A 16,373-nucleotide genomic window follows, 5' to 3' on the forward strand; every position below is an offset into this window, starting at 1 on the left:
AAGTCCCCTCTCCCTGGGGAGCTCCACGGTGGGCAGGTTAGTTATGTACATAATAGCAACAGCAAGCAGAATTTCACAAGTGCCTGCTGAGAAGCATCAACAGAGTTCTTTGGAGCAAATTATTCAGGTGGTGGGACTTGGGAAAGCCTTCCTTAAGGAGGTAGATCTGGGGTTGAAACTCAAAGGGTAGTGATGCCACAGGAGCAGAGACTTAGAGGCTAGGAGGTGAGTGGACACTTTGGCAGGCAGGTAGGAGCACGGCCTGGAAGGGTGAACCGGGGCTGCAGTGTGGGAGGTCTCAGATGCAGGCCAGGAAGGCTTCACGGCCATTTCCTTGGGGAGGCAGACTGAGGGCACCAATAGAGAAAGACACCCCAAACTGGCCTTTCCTCAGAAAGCCTTGGCCTTCTGGTCTCCCCTGGGGCTCTTGGGCAAGGTGAGGAAGACTGTGCAGAGGGCATAAGAAGGGTGGGGACCCGAGATGGCAAGGTGACTCCCTGGGTCTCTTGGGGTGGCAGGCTCAGCCCAGGATGGAGCTAGCACTTTGGACAAACACCCCAGGGGGCAATGTTTAGAGGTGACCCCCATACTCCTGGCCTGGGCAGAGCCAGTGAGGCAAGAAGGGGCCCTGGTTTGGAGGACAGAGCCGGCCCTCGGAATGAGGAAGCAGTTTTCACCAGAAACCCTTCCTGAGATGACAGGCAGATTGGGAGTAGCCCCAAGAAGTGACTACACTGTGCCAAACACCAGTAAGCTTGGTGTCACGTACACTGTGACATCCAGCAAGTATAGATCCAGAGGGAGAATTCAGAACGGGTGGAACCTGAGCTTTGCCCACACGTTCTTGGGGCATCTGGATGTGGAACCGGGGCTTGCTGGCCTCAGCCCTTTGGACCTGAGCAAATGTACTGTGTGCAGCAACAGTGGGCTTGCGCTCCCAGCCCTGCTCACCTCAGTCAGGTCTCCATAGGGGAGGTTGCTCAGGTCCTTCTGCAGGCCACAGACGCGGACTGTGTGCTGATACCTGTTGGTGCAAAGCTCAGAAGTAGCTGGGTGAGAAAGACCACAAGCACCGCTGCCCTGGGCTGTTTCCACAGGCACTGCTGGTGTCGCTGGGACAAGGCCAGGGGTGGCGAGTGCTACGTCCAAGGCTCCCTGACCAGTCGCTCTGCCTTCAATGACCCAAGGGTGGCGTCCCATTGACCACTGGCCCCTCCCCTGACCTGATGCAGAGTTGATTCAAGAATGGCTCCTCCCCTGGCAGGGTTCTTGCTAGACGGGGAAGAAGACAACAGTGAACAGGAAAGCACTGCAGGGAACACTGAGGGCGCCACCTGCTGGACGCTTGTGGGAGTCAGAGGAGGGGGTCACCCATGGGGGCTGCAGTCACTGGGGACCGCCTCCTGGGGGGCGCAGGGCTGAAGCAGGACCGTGGGTGGAAGAGAGGGTGTGTGTGAAGGAGGCTAACAGCAGGGGGCTGGGTGGTCACAGATGACGACCTTGACATTTGCCCAGCCCCTTCACAAAGCTACTCCATCCACCCCTCACTGCTACTCGGTTGGAGAAAACAGTTTTCTCCCCTGCGACAACTCAGGACACTGAACCGAAGGGAATGGCACCTGAGGTGAGGGGGTGGAATGGGAGAGAGAGTGGGACTCCTGCTCTTTGGGCCTCTTGGCCTCTCCATTATGCCCCCTCAGCGTCACCCTCTGCCTAGCCCTGCAGCCCAGGCTTTGGGGAGTTTGACAGCTGAGGCCCTAGCCAGCTCTGCAGCAGCCAAGTCGCCAGGACTAGCACCCTGTCCTGCAAAAAGCAGCAAAGCTGTGGGGTTGGCCCCACAGTGGTCCCCAGGGGCATGACCCCGCTCTGCCCCAGGGGAGGCCTTTGGGGACTTTTGGCATCGAGGAACCTAAGACCATCAGTGGTCACTGGGACGTCATCCCCATGTTACAACAGATGCCCACACCCTCCTTCCTCGGTTTTCTCTGCAACTCAACCTCACTCAGACAGCCCCACCATAAGCAGAACCTTCCCCAGGCATCCCAGAGCCCCTGCACAGCCGCCTTGGGGACCCAACTCCTGCTCGGGATGCCTGTAGTGCCTGGCTCAGGTGTGTGCTCCCTCCCAGCAGCTGCTGAGCAGCACCACTGGGCCTTTAGGTTTAGGTTTCTGTCCTGCTCGGCGGGTTGCCTGCCTCCACAACGGCTGATTGGTTGGTGGATGACAGATTGACTGATTGATATCATTGGCCTTATCATCATCAGGACCCTCTTTCCTTCAGTGAGTGACAATGGGCAGGTCTCACAACTCAGACATCGAAAGACAAACCTTCCCAATAAAGAGGCAAGAAAGAGAGCAGAGAGGCATGAGCAGCTGCCCTTCCGGTTGCACACAGGCCCCAAAACAGAACCTGGGCACGGCCCGAGCATCGTGCCCACACACAAACTTTAGGGTTGGCGTACACAGCAGTTATGATGAGGGGCCTTGGAATCAGAGAATGGGTTTGACTCCAGCTGGGCGACCTTGGACAAGTGACTGTACCTCCCCGATCCTCCCTCTCTGCTCTATAAAACTGTGCAAACAACAAACTCTCATTGGGTTGTTGTGAGAATGGAGCAGAAAAACATGTGAAGCCATTAGCACAGTGTCTGCTGCATGGCAAATTCTCCATCAGTGGGGGCCATAATTGCTATTACTACATTTGCCAATCTGCGACTACAAGACTCAGACAGCGCAGCACATCTTCCTCCCCTCAACACCTCCCACCTTCAATTGCCTCCCACCCTCCTGCTTCCTATGGCCCTGAGAGCCACAGTTTCTGCCCTAGGAGCAAAATCTCTGCTAAATATGCCACGTATGAAGGACGCTAGATCCATCTTTCAAAGCCCAATTCAAGTGCCATCTTCTCTTCCCTGATCCACCATCCTCTCGTGATCTCTGCTGCCTTGGAACAATCCGAGCACAGTCTCCCGCCACCTGGCTCATTCCTCCCTGATGCACTGTCATTTCTGTGGATTTCTTATAGCCCCTTCCAGGCTTGAGCATCTTAAGGGCAAAGATACACCTGAGCCATCTCTGTCCCCATGTGCCCTGCATGCTGAAGGCATTTGGCACATATTTGTCCTCTGAACTTCATTTTGATGAATAAGGCAACCCTCTGTCCAGTCCGCTTCCACAGACAGAGAAGGTGTTCCAGGTGGGTGGCACAGGCCAAGAGATGCTGAGCAGAGTAATTTGGCTGCACTGATCACTGACTCCTGCACTGATCACCTTCCTGCCACACCTGAGCCTCCTGGCCACAAGACGGCATGGCCAGGGAAGAGGAGGTGAATTGACAAGCCTCTTGATGAGAATATATATGCTGGCCATGCCAGCCAACAGGGACAGAGTTGGTGGGTAAGATGAAAAAGGCCAAACTACCGCTGCAGAGCTGACAGCCAGATTCCTAAAGCCAACTCTAATTCTCTTAATTCAGCGTTGTGATGCCTGGGAAGGTTTCTGAGTGACCCAGCTGTCAGGCAGCTCCAGCTCCAGACAACTGATGTTGATCTGGAGCTCAAGGTCTAAGTCCAAGACTCAACTCTGACATTTAATAGCATTTAATACCTTGGGAGGGTCAACTCACCTCTCTGGGCCTTTTTCTTTATCTGTAAAATGGGGATATAATGCCATGATCTCCCTAAATGGGTGGTTATGGGACTCAAATGAGAGAATGTACATGGCAATACACCAAGCTAAGCAAAGAACCATAGGAACCCATTACTTTCCAGAGCTTGAAGATGATGGTCCAATCAATGGTGAATTGGATAAAGAAAATGTGGTATACACACACCATGGAATACTATGCGGCCATAAAAAAGAACAAAATCACGTAGCAACATGAGGCAGCTGGACTTCATTATCTTAAGTAAATTCACACAGAAACAGAAAACCAAATATCACATGTTCTCATTTATAAGTGGGAGCTAAACCTCAGGTATGCACAGACATAAAGATGACAACAAGAGGTGGGGGGATTCCAAAAGGAGGGAGGGTGAGAGGGCACAGGGATGAACAGCTTCCTATTGGGTACTATGTCCACTAGAGAGTGAACAGGATCAGTAGAAACCCAAACCTCAGCATCACACAATATACCCCTGTAACAAAGCTGCACCCCCTGAATCTAAAATTAAAATTTAGAAGAAATCGAACATTTCAGAAGTAGGGAGAGAATAACTATAGAAATGTCCAAGGTGATCACGGTATTAATGAGTTATGAAATGTTCTTAGAGAAAATATTTCTCCCCAAATTGCTGTCTGTTCATTACATACTACAGTTATTACAAATACATACTCATAATTTTCCTGTTGAAAACATTTACAATATACTCTTTTAGTACTTTTGAAACATGCAATACGTTAAAATTTATCATTGTCACTATTCTGTGCAATAGATCACTAATGACTATTTCTTCTGTCTAATTGAAACTTTGTACCCTTTGGTCAACATCTATCCTTTCCCCCTCACTCCCCTCTCCCCCAGCATCACATATCAAAACACAAAAGTGTACCCCATAGATAGATGTAATTATGTCCATTTAAAAAATAAAATAATATTAAAAAGTTGATGGCTCAAAGTAAATCGAGTAATTATAAGTTGAGCTTTGTTTTTGTGTAGTTAGATCATTCTGAGGACACTAACAGCGATAATATATCCTGATAGCTCTGATGTCAATTAATAATGTCAGGGCTGACTCATTACATACTTGCTCATGATTTCAAGCAGTTTTGGGTACTCAGCCTAAAGCAAAATTGCTGGATTCATTTTTCTCTAGTCAGACCACATATGCCCTGTTGCAGAGAACCTCGGAACATATGTTCCTCTGCCCTGGGAATGAAGAACCGATTCTATCCTCTTCCCAGTGTGCAGTCACAGGTCTGCCTCTCCTTAACGCTTGGCTCAGGAAGAGGAAAACCAGTGCCTGTGTGGATCTGATGAATGTTTAATGGGAATTCATTAAACTCAGAATCCACTTAGCAGTCATTACCAACAGCATCAGCATCTGTAGGAGAGTGTGTACCAAACACAAATGTGCCTCCTGCTTTAAAAGTTAATATTACCTTTGGTGATCATACTTTTCTCCAAAGAGTATGTTTTCTCTCACATTTCCATGAAAGATCCACGCCTGCTGTGAAACGTAGGCCAAAGTTCCATTGACCGCCACCACCCCTTTCTGCAGCTGCATCTGGAACAACAAAACCAGAGAAGCTTCAGGAGCCAAGCCTTGAGGACATTTCCTCGAGTGCCCGTTGCACCCTGCCACCCACCTATTCCACAAGTATTGGTTACAAAGGTGCAAAGGCATCGACAGGATGTCTTGTCCATGCACCAGAAAGCCCAACCATGCAGATGGAGAATCTCAGAGTCAGACACCTGCACAGGGCCAGGCAGGGAATGTTTGAAAAGAGTCAGTGGTAAGCTCTGCTGCAAATGGGAGAGCTTGGACTCCAGGGCTGCTCCCAGTGCACATGGCACCTGGCCCCAACTACAACAGGGTGTTCTCTCAACAGACTCTTCACAAGAGGCTCCCCTTCCTCCAGGTGCACTGGCTGGACCCAACCCTGCTCAGCCAGGCCCTGGGAGCAGGGCACCGCCTGCACGGCTGTGGGTGCTAGCCTTCGCACACCCCATCTTCGGGAAGCAGCCTTGACTCAGTTGCATTGTTGGTGCCATGAAAGGATGCAGGCCTGATGGGGCAGGATTTTCTAATTTGTCAAGAGGAGTCAAAGATCCAGTTTTCCATGAAATCTTTGGACTTTTAAAGCATTCGGCAATCCAATTAAAACTATGCATGGGCTCCAGTTTGTGACCCTGAGTACATACGCTCATTTAAGATGACCCCTCATGTGGGCAACCAATACACAACGGTAGACAGTGGGGATGCAATGTTCAAAGCTATCAACAGAAGGGACATGTGGGGCAGGCCACAGTGCTCAGGGCTGATGCTTACGGGGCAGAGGCAGTGCGTCCAGGGGCAGAGGAGGAGAGTCACCAAGGCAGCCAAAGGATGTGATGCCATTTCACCTCAGGAGTTGTGCAATGGACAGAGAATTCAATTTTGAGAAGAGACCATGATAATAACAATAATAATCATAGTATTTTGAATGTGTAGGGTATATTCCGTGCACTGAGTTAAGAGTATGTTCAATGTTTATCACCATGACTGGCCTTGCAAATTATCCTATAGTCAACTATTGCTTACATAATCTCATTCGATCCTCACCACAACTCTCCTTAGCCCCATTTTACAGACAAGGAAACCATGAGGTTTTATGAGGCTCAGAGAGGTTAAGTTACCTGCCCCAGGCTAAGCAGTGAGCATGTGGCAGAAACAGCTGGGGAAGCCAGGCTATCCAGAGTGCCCCCCTGCCTCCCCAGTGACCACAGCAAGGGGCCTGATCCCACCACTGTTGCGTGGGAGATAGATGCAACGTTATCTCAAAATTTCCGAAGGATAAAAATTAAAAGGAGGCAAATTTCACTCCAGTATACATCAAAATTCTCCAAAAAGGGAACTGGCTGTGACATGTTGAGTTTCCCATCACTGGAGCTATCCGAGCAGAAGTTGGGTCATCTCTTATGCAGTAGGATGCTATTAAGAGTATTCACATGATTATGTGGGGAATTGAGCTGAGTCACCTCTATGGCTCCCGCTGACTCATCATGGAGGCACACACTCTAAGAGCGTGGGTGACCTCAGGAACTCATCTGATTCAGCCCCCACCTCCGCCTGCAGGCAGGGAAGGAGTTGTCATTCTTTCTACAGATGAGTCAACTGAGGCCAAAAGAAGTCACTCATATTAAAACTCATAAGACACATCCCACCACCACCCTATTCTGGAATCTCCACTTCTTCAGAAGTACCCTGACCTCTTCCTGAAAGAGGCAATCCCAGCTTCACAAACTTCCCTTTAGCAACAGCAGAGTGGGGACAAAGAGGACTTAGCATTTTTTTTCCCACAAAGCTTATTCATGTGGGATGCGACGTAGAAACCATGGTGACACAGCGGTTTGTAAAAACTACAAATGGCTTGGCCATTTTCCCTGGGGTCACCCAACTAGAAGGAGCAGAGAAGGGACAAGGACCCAAGTCCCCTCCCTCTTCCTACCCCAAGGTTTGCAGAGAAGCTGGGGGCACGAGCTGCTTTAGTTCAGGCATAAAATACATCTATAGTCACTGTGAGCTCCTGACTCTAAAGTCCTTCCACACCAAGCTGCCTTGCTGGCATTTCTAAATCAGGGCAGCCCAAGTCATGGAGAAAACCATGGGTTTAAGGACCCGTCTTTCCTTTGACCAAGATGGAGCTTTAGGCAAAGAGGCAATCACCATTCAGTAGACCTCCTCAATGGCAAACTTAAGAGTTTGTGAAAAACTCAGCCTCATCTGGCCCAGGGGCCTGGAGCTGCTGAGCGCACTAACCTCCCAGAAATGATCGTGAACCACATGCACAGTGTCCAGTGCAACCGAGGCCATCTGCTAGGTCCACTGTTCTCATGGCACCACACCTGACCAGAAGGGAGCCACTTCATTGTCATGTTAATGTTCCATCCTCACAGCACTCATCACACAGCTTACCTGTCCTAGGAGAGCTGCAAGGAGGGAGCTCTTTCCACTTCCCACATTCCCACATATTCCCAAGATCTTCCCCTGCCAGAGAAACAGAGATAGGACACAGTCACTCTCTCTCACTTCTTAGAGGGTCTGGCCCAAAGGTGCTGCTCTCAAACTATGCTGGTCAGGCCAGGCGGAGAACAATGGGTCACTGCTGGCTTGGGGCATGGCAGCTGCAGCCACACCACCCTAGCCCCGCATATACACAGCCTGGGAGGATGCAGGAATGTAAGTCTTAATTAACTGCTTTCCCTTGTGTGGCATAACCAAGCACCCAGAGGGCTTCTAGAAATCATGTAAGATCACTGGTGTGAAACAGCCTTGTGCTGGTCTGGGAGCCACAGGCCTTGAACATGAAGGCTATTCTGTGCTCAGACTCCAGAAAAGCAAATCTAATGGGATGCAAAAGGCTGTACAAGCCAGGGGGACTACGGTACCTTTTGAAGTATGAAGATCTAGGGGCTTTTCAAAAATCTTTTTTTAATGGAATCCTCCACCATAACAACTCAATCTGGAACTACTGAGAAGTTACACTATTCTAACATTCTACAGCTCTAGATTTATTAATTCAACCAACAAATCATTATTAGAGCCTGCTATGTGCCAAGCACTGTTCCAACCACCAGCAAGAACAGCAATGAACACAACAGGCAATGGCCTGTGTCTGCCCTCATGAAACTTACCTTGTAGTCAGGGGGAGCTGGACAGGAAGCAAGACAAATTAAATGTGGGGCAGGCACATATTTGCTTGCCATGGAGAAAAATAAAGCAGGAAAGAGACAGGGAGTGGGCTGGAGGCTCAGGGATACAAGGAAAGCCTTACTGGAAAGGTAGATGTCTTAGCTTGAGTTTTCCCAGAAACAGATCTTGAATCAAGGATTTGAATGAAAGTCACACTGTCATTTGGAAGGTGCAGGAAATTCCAGTAGGGAAGAGGAGAAGTGATACAGGAAAGGGAAGGTGGCCCATCAAGGGCAGCCTATTGGGTCAGCTCCCTAACAGAATATCCTACACAGAAGGCAAACGGAACTCAACCCTGCAGGGAAACTGGAGGAAACTCTGGGGAACTGACTATAGCTTTGTCCCACCCAATGGCAGAGGAGGTGGGGTATTGATGCCCCAGCAGTCATTGTTTGAGGGCTGCTCTCTACTCTGTGAAGGTCTTTATAGAGGTGTGCAGAGCCCTTGGGCACAGATGTGGATAAGGCAGTTGGAAGATGGCCAGGAAACACTTAGAGGTCCAGGGCACATGGGCAGGGACAGCATCTGCCACAGGTGACAGTTGGGTAAGACCTGAAGGAGGTGAGGAAGGGTGCCATAGAGTATCTGGGGAGAATCACTGCAGGCAAACAGCCCACGTGGAGACTGATGTGGAAGCATGCCCACTCTTGTGTTCAAGCAGATATTGCAATACTGCACTTGCAGCATCCGAGAACATTCTCATGTAGGCCTGCTCCCTGCAATCCCCTTAGGGCAAACATGCCCAACATGGGGCCAAATATGGCTTTTTTCCCACCCCAAGCTAGACCAGAAAGGCACATCCCCTGTCTGCCACTCTCAGCACATGAGAGTTGCTGCCTGTCATCAATAACTCCTTAAACAAGGTCTTTGTTGAATCCCAGGCACCTTGGGATAAAATAGTGATCCACACAGATGCCTCCCTGCCCTTGCAGAGCCCACATGGATATAAATCTGGTTGGCTGAGCGCAATTGAGCTCAGATTTCAGTTAAGTCTCACTGAGTGCCACCTACTTTGCCTTCTCGCCACTCTCCCCATGGAGCACCTGACTTCCCCCACCCTGCCTTCCCATTTGCCTCCAAGAGGCCTCCGTGAACTTCCCGTGTTCTAAGGACTTCCTGGCCACGCAATGGCTTTGCTAATGTGCTATTCCATATGCCGATGACTCTGGAATTCCTGCGTCATGAAATGAAGCTGGATCTATTTAGTTTTCCTAAAAGGACTTCGAGGAACTGGGGCATTAAAGAGACCGCAGATGTGATGCAGCCTCACCAGGTATTTGGTTGCCCTCTGAGTCCTGTCCACTTCTTGGGGCCAAGTAAGAAGCCTTCTAGATTCATCCTTGTCTTTAGCAGAAAATCCATGAGGCCTGTATCCTCTGATGATTCTCCCAACAAACATTGCTGGCCACCTTCAAGCCAGGGGCTGGGCTTGGGGATAAGCACATAACTGTGAACAAAAAACCCTGACCCCATGGAGGATCCAGTCTGATGGAATTGAGGAGGAGCTAAACTTGGAAAAACTTGGATGTCCTGAATGTAGAACAGTTGAAGGCAGCACTTAAGCTGGGCATAATTGTTAAAGAAAAAGGCAACAATCATACTTAACATCAGCTGAGACTTACTATGGGCTTAGCATTTTTATGTGGTATCTGAGTTCCCCCTGCCACCTTGTGAAATGGGTACTTCCATGAAATGCATGGTGCAGGTAAAGAAACAGAGGCTCAGGGAGCTTCAGCAAGATGTCCAAAGTCAAGCAGCTAGGAAGTGGCTGCGCCTGGAACTGCGGTTCCCCAGGCTCCAGAGGCAACACTGCATTGCCCCCACTGTATCTTCAATTTATTCCACAAAACACTGACCGCAATCTTGAGGCAGGAATTCCAGAGTCACCGACATATGGAATAGCACATTAGCAAAGCCATTGCGTGGCCAGAAAGCAGCGTCCTTAGAACACGGCAAGTTCACGGAGGCCTCTTAGAGGCAAATGGGAAGGCAGGGTGGGGGAAGTCAGGTGCTCCACGGGGAGAGTGGCGAGAAGGCAAATAGGTGGCACTCAGTGGGACTTCGCTGAAATCTGAGCTCAGTTGCACTCGGCCAACCAAATATCGTTTCCGATGAATCCGTGGCAGACAGCCTTGTTAGCTACAAGAGGTACCATTCTCACACCAGCTATTGAGGTTGACATTGCATAATAAATGAGAACCTCTGGCACAGGGAAAGAGTGAGTCAACAGGATGAGAGATTAAAATACTAGGCACAAGATTAATGTTGAGGCCTCTGCAGCAAAATCAACACTGTCACCCTGGGAGTGTGCTGCTGAGTTCCCAGAGCAAGAAAGAGATGCATGCAGGAGATGCGGGAGGAGGCCAAACATTCCCTAAATCCACAGCGTTGCCTGAAATCTCCATCCCCCAATCTTGAGGGGAGAGAACAACAAACAGACTCTGGCTGGCTTGGCTGGCTTAGCCCTTAGCTGGGTTGCTTGTTATCTCAGTTTGCTTTTCACAAGAGGAGTATTTCCTGGTGGTTAAGAGCCCAGACTCTGAGGCCAGGTGCCCTGGATATGAAACCCTCCCCTGCCACTTGCTAGCTATGTGACCTTGGGCAAGCTATTTAACCCTCTTGTTCCTCAGGCTCCTCAACCATCAAGTGGGGGCAGTTATGATGCCTAGTTATTGGGGTGGTTAAGTGAGTTTATTATGTACCTGGTAAACAGTAGTGTTCAAAATTATCAGTCATTATCATCTATCGTAATATTCCAATGTGAAATTAAGAACATATCTAGGGCAGGAGCAGTGGTTCATGCCTGTAATCCCAGCACTTGACCCAGGAGGCCAAGACAGAGAATCACTTGAGGCCAGGAGTTCGAGCCCGGCCTGGGAAATATAGCAAAACTCCATCTCTATCAAAAAAAAAAAAAAAATTAATTTAAAAATTATCCCTCTTTCTCCTGGTAAATAAAAAAATTTTTTAAATTATCCAGGCGTGGTGATGCATGCTTGTAGTCCCAGCTACTTGGGAGGCTGAGGCAGGAGGATCGCTTGAGCCCAGGAGTTTGAGGCTGCAGTGAGCTTTGATTTCACCACTGCACTCCAGCCTGGGCAAAACAGTAAGACCCTGTCTCACACACACAAAAAGAGAACAAATCTAAAAGGATTTATGAAAGCTAGTCAGTTCAAGCCTAGCCACCTGGAGTGGACTGTTCATTCAAAATTGCAACTGACTCTAAGGCAAGTACTACAGATCAGAATGAATATAACCACCGTCTTCTCCACACTTGGAGACAGGGCCTCCAATGTTCATGTACGTAGTTTTAAAATTGGGGGAAAAATACAGGGACTCTGGTTAGAGACATCCCATCACCACCTTCAGCTCTAACTGAACTGTATCAGACCTGGAGAAGGCTGTAGCTACGCAATGCAAGGAGGAGGGCTGTAGGCCACACCTGTGCAACACACACCTACCTTTCTCACCACAAAGCTTATGCTGTGCAGAACCGATTTGAGGCTGCCACTTTGCTCCTCTGGGCCAGTGGCTCCCTTGGCTGGTGGACTCCACTCACTGTATGCCTCTGACCTCTGTTTCTTGAATAAATGCCTTTTCTGGTTCTGCACTTTCTTTGGGTCACTTTTCCTGCTGGCTTCATGCTCCCATGTCAAGGTGGCATTTGCTAAAAGCAAGACAGTATCTGGGTCTTCTGGTTGGGTGATGTAAGATGGGGGGCTTTTATCTATGAGAATTTTCTAAGATTAAAGAGACAAAATTAACTGAGCAGATGTCATCCATTTGCAAGAATCATCCCAATATATCTCCTAATGACCCCAAATCACAGTTTTGGCCATTCTAACCCAGCACATCCAGGAAAGAGGTTCTGAAATTATTCCCCCAGGAGAAGCTGCAGCAGAAATAGTCCACTAGCTCATGCTATCTGGGACAGTTGCCTCTTTAACCACAAGGCCTATGTGGGTCACCCACATTGGAGAATACTGATCCCAACCACATTTCACCCTTGTGCCCAAGACAGTCAGTCTTACCAGTCTTTGGGCAGTGGACTTCACTGCTTGGCACTAAATGCTTATGAAACCAAGGTCATATGCTCAATCTCTGCTGTGTCCTCTTCCTAGGCCACTCAGTCCAGTTCGACAAAGCATTTGCTAAGCCCTAACCATGTGCCAGACTTTGGGGTAAAAGCAGAAATGCAAATATAAATAAGGCACAGTTCCTGTCCTTGAAGAGATTACAGTCTGGAGGGAGATGAGAGCATGCACGGATTGTTTCTGTAAAATGTGATGAGGTCAAAGCACTGCGACTGCCAGAGAAGGGACACTTGGCTTCTCATTCTCGAGGTCCATGCACTTGGTGCTTGAGCTGGGTCTGTACAGGTGTTGTATAGGCAGAGATGAGAAAGGGAAAGAGGATGACAGCATTCTACCTGAGGGCCCAGCATGGGCAAAGGCAAGGAGCATGCAAAGGCATGGTTTGTTGGGGTGGCGGCATGAAACAAGCAATTCAGGATTACTGAGGCACAGAGTTCAAATTGGGAAGGGAGGGGGACACAAAACTGAGAACGCACAGATGGAGAGCCTGGAGGGGACAAGGGTTCAAGGATTTTGAGCAGGTGAGAATGAGTATTGGTAATCAGACCAGTGTTTTAACAGCTCTCTTTGGGTTGAGTGCTATATGGACTTGAGAAGAATGTTAGAAAAAGAAGGGTTAGGTCATAAATCACTGCACTAATCAGATGAGAGATGAGGGAGGCCTCGATTGAAGGCAGTGGCAGTAGGGACAGAGTGAAGGTTGAGGAGTCAAGAAATGCCACCCTTTATCTAGTCTAAGAAGCACCTTTATTTTTTTTCTGATATCATAATACATGCAATTAATGTGATGGTGTTCTTATGTTTTGTTCAAAGAGTAATAACTCAACAGTGTACCTTCCAATCCAATCTTACAATGGCGCCCCTTAAAATGGAGAGAATACCATAATCAAGGGTTGACTTAACAGGGTTCTTGACTGGTTGAATGTGTATGGTAAGGAAAAAGAGGAGTGCATGACCCAGGATGCTTACAATGACTTCCGGATTTCCGACTTGGGTGAGTAAGATCATTCAATCAATTCATAGATGTTTGAACAAGCTTCTGTGTTGATAAAAATGCCCTTCTTCCCTTTCCTCCCCTCAGTTGAACTTTCAAACCACTTTATTTGCCCTTCTTAAATGTCGCTTATATCCTTATCATGTATAGAGATTCTTAGAGTGCCTGGTCCCACACTGGAACAGAGGCTCTTGAGGACAAAGCCTCTCTATTCCTTATATTTGCATTTCCCATGTCTTATACATAGGAGGCACAAAGTAAATCTTTGATGAGTGAATAAATGAAGGAATAAAGGGACTAAATGAGTGCATAAATGTAGGGACCCCAACATCCTCTTCATCACTTCCATCACCATGCCCATCAAAGGACAAACTAGGTAAAGTGGAGATGACTCAGTACAAAACCAACCTCACTTGTGGAACACTTAGGATGTATAGATTGTTTAAGGAAAATAGGGTCAGGAACATCTTCTTCATGTACAGAGACTCTATCTCATCATTTCTACAGACAACCTATAAAACTCTGCCTGCTCTGTCCTTCATACACATTTATTCATCTAACTCTGAATGGATGCCCTCCTCCCAGTGTCAACTCAACAAGTGACCCAGCTCTCCAGCAGGTTGGTATAGACTCCACATATCTGAGCATTTTCCCACCCCAAAATGAGATCTCTCTTCCCTACTCACCCAGGGTTAGTTATACCTTCATTCTCCTTAGAGAGACATTCGCTTCAGCCATTGCTTTGATGGAGAAGGGCAAGATTGCAATGGAAAACTTCATTACATTAAACATGGCAATCACACTAAATGCCTGAAGAACAAAAGAGAAGTATGAGGGTTTAGAAGGAGAAGTCACCTTGGCTCTAAACTGTTATACACATGGGGATTAAACTTGCTCAGATGAGAAATGGCGGCATCGTTGGAATGCACAGAGGAACAATCTTTTCACTTCGTGGCTCAGAAACCATGGGTTGGCCAGTTGGGGACAGCAGCATCTTAATCTATTTTGCTTTGGGATTTTCACCAAAACAATGACAAGTATATCCCCTTGTCTCTGTTGATTCAGAAGGGAAGAGGTCTGAGGCAGGCCACTAACAGAATACATTTGGCAATCTCCATCCACACTGCATCCTCATTTGAATCTAGACTATTCACTCAAAGCCCATGCAGACTGTCCTAAAGCACCCCCTGCTCTCAGTTCTTCAGAGGCATCTGACCCTTTGGAGCGAGAGCATCATCGTCACGCTACACACCACACCACACCACAGCCTCAGGGATGGGGCTGGAAGCTCCCCAGAGAGACCTGCTTGCACCTGGGGGAAGCTGGAGGGTGACCTCACTCTCCTGTTCCCAGGACCTGGCCTCCATGCCCTGCCTCCCCACGCACCACACGAGGCCAGATTTGAGAGCCTTTGGTCAACTCTGGTTCCCCCCATCCTCCCCCACAAAAAAATCACCTCTGTTCACGCGGCCTTCCTTGCTGTGCCTTGCATAGTGGGTGGTTGATATTCTATAGCCTCAATGAAAACAAGCCTTCTCCCTTTGGTTGGTGCCCCAAGGGTGCATGATTTCATCTCTCCAATTTCATCTTCTCATCTGTCCGAATTGTAATTAGCAGCCTCTCCCTAGCTACCCATTTAAGAAATTGATAATACAACTTTCTTCATCTAATCCTGAGTGATCCTGCCTGCTGTTAAATGGGCCCCACGGACAGGGCCCCAGGCTTCAACTAATCCTAGTCCCTTCATTAAGAGGATAATGAAAGATGCTTCTATCACATCTGGTCCTAAATACATCCTCAAAGGGAATTCAGTTCTTCCAGGTCCCAAAGCTCCACCTTGGCTCAGGAAGCCCAGGCCTGGCTGACAGAGCACATGAGTGGCCTGACGTGACTGAATACCCTGGAGCTGACGGACTCCTGACATGACCTTAGCAGAGGAAGTGACTGCAATCAGTTCTGAATCCAAAAGACCCAGAGCTTTGCAAATTTGGTTTTGGTATAGATTCCCTCTAAACTATCATGTTAGAAAATATGAACTACGTGCACTCAATTTGATTTGCTTGATATGCTCCTGGAGAAAAAAAAATAGTATTCCTTTTGGTCTGGGATCAGAGAAAGTCACAATAATTGAGCAGCCTTGGTGTATCCTTGCCATTCAATCTGGCTTTGGGCTCACAGCTGGGCTGAAGGCCCGAAAGTGTGTCAAAGTAAACTGTGCATGAGTGATTGCCTGCTGAAGAACCAGAGAAAATAAAAGCAACTCACCAAGAAACACAGGGCAATAATGGGACTAAACACAGGGCAGCCATGGGTCCCACAAAGGATGGCTCAGCAAGCACATTCTGGCTTTGCAAACGTCACCTCTTTCCTCCCCCGTGAGGTCCCTGATTTTAGGTGCAATTCTTCCTCTACGAACTTACTTATTTCCTTCTCTCTCTCTCATTTTTTTCTTGTCTTTGTTGACTTTCCTCCAACTACTTAGTTTAATACTTAGCTGGTTTTTTCTTTATTTAAGCCAGGAATCATTTTCCCTGTAGCTCAACATTTCTTTATCTTTGGATGTCCAGGCCCCTTGTAAAGAACTTGAACATCTCACATTCATCCCAGCTCTCCCTCTAAGGCTTTCAATCCTCATTTGCCTGGCCCAGGTGAGAATCAAGGTTAAGAAGAATAGCTAACACTTGTATAGGACCTAAGAGCCTGAGATGGTTCTACATGCTTTACACGAAATAACTGATTCAGTCCTCACAACAGCGCTGATTGTGGTTATTATCGTCCCATTTACAGATAACAAAACCGAGGCCAGAGAGGCTCAATGATTTGCTGTAAGTCATAGCTACTAAGTAGCAGAGTCTGGATTTAAACGAGGCCGACCGGGCTCCTAAGCCCAGA

The 16,373-nt window shown here is 48.2% G+C and overlaps 1 protein-coding gene across 1 annotated transcript in view; it reads right to left on the reverse strand.

Moving 5' to 3' along the window:
* The window catches only part of ABCC12 (ATP-binding cassette, sub-family C (CFTR/MRP), member 12), an 80,289-nt gene that overhangs the window by 32,832 nt on the left and 31,084 nt on the right, over window positions 1-16,373 (reverse strand). Inside the window, exons 8-12 of the mRNA XM_011989148.1 lie at window positions 14,184-14,291; window positions 11,855-12,133; window positions 7,617-7,688; window positions 5,101-5,225; window positions 952-1,024 (exon numbers count right to left, since the gene is read on the reverse strand). Coding sequence (XP_011844538.1) covers window positions 952-1,024; window positions 5,101-5,225; window positions 7,617-7,688; window positions 11,855-12,133; window positions 14,184-14,291 — 657 coding nt within the window. The remainder of the gene's footprint in view (window positions 1-951; window positions 1,025-5,100; window positions 5,226-7,616; window positions 7,689-11,854; window positions 12,134-14,183; window positions 14,292-16,373) is intronic.

The sequence above is a fragment of the Mandrillus leucophaeus genome, unplaced genomic scaffold, assembly GCF_000951045.1.
Source record: "Mandrillus leucophaeus isolate KB7577 unplaced genomic scaffold, Mleu.le_1.0 Scaffold348, whole genome shotgun sequence".
Taxonomy (NCBI): Eukaryota; Metazoa; Chordata; class Mammalia; order Primates; family Cercopithecidae; genus Mandrillus; species Mandrillus leucophaeus.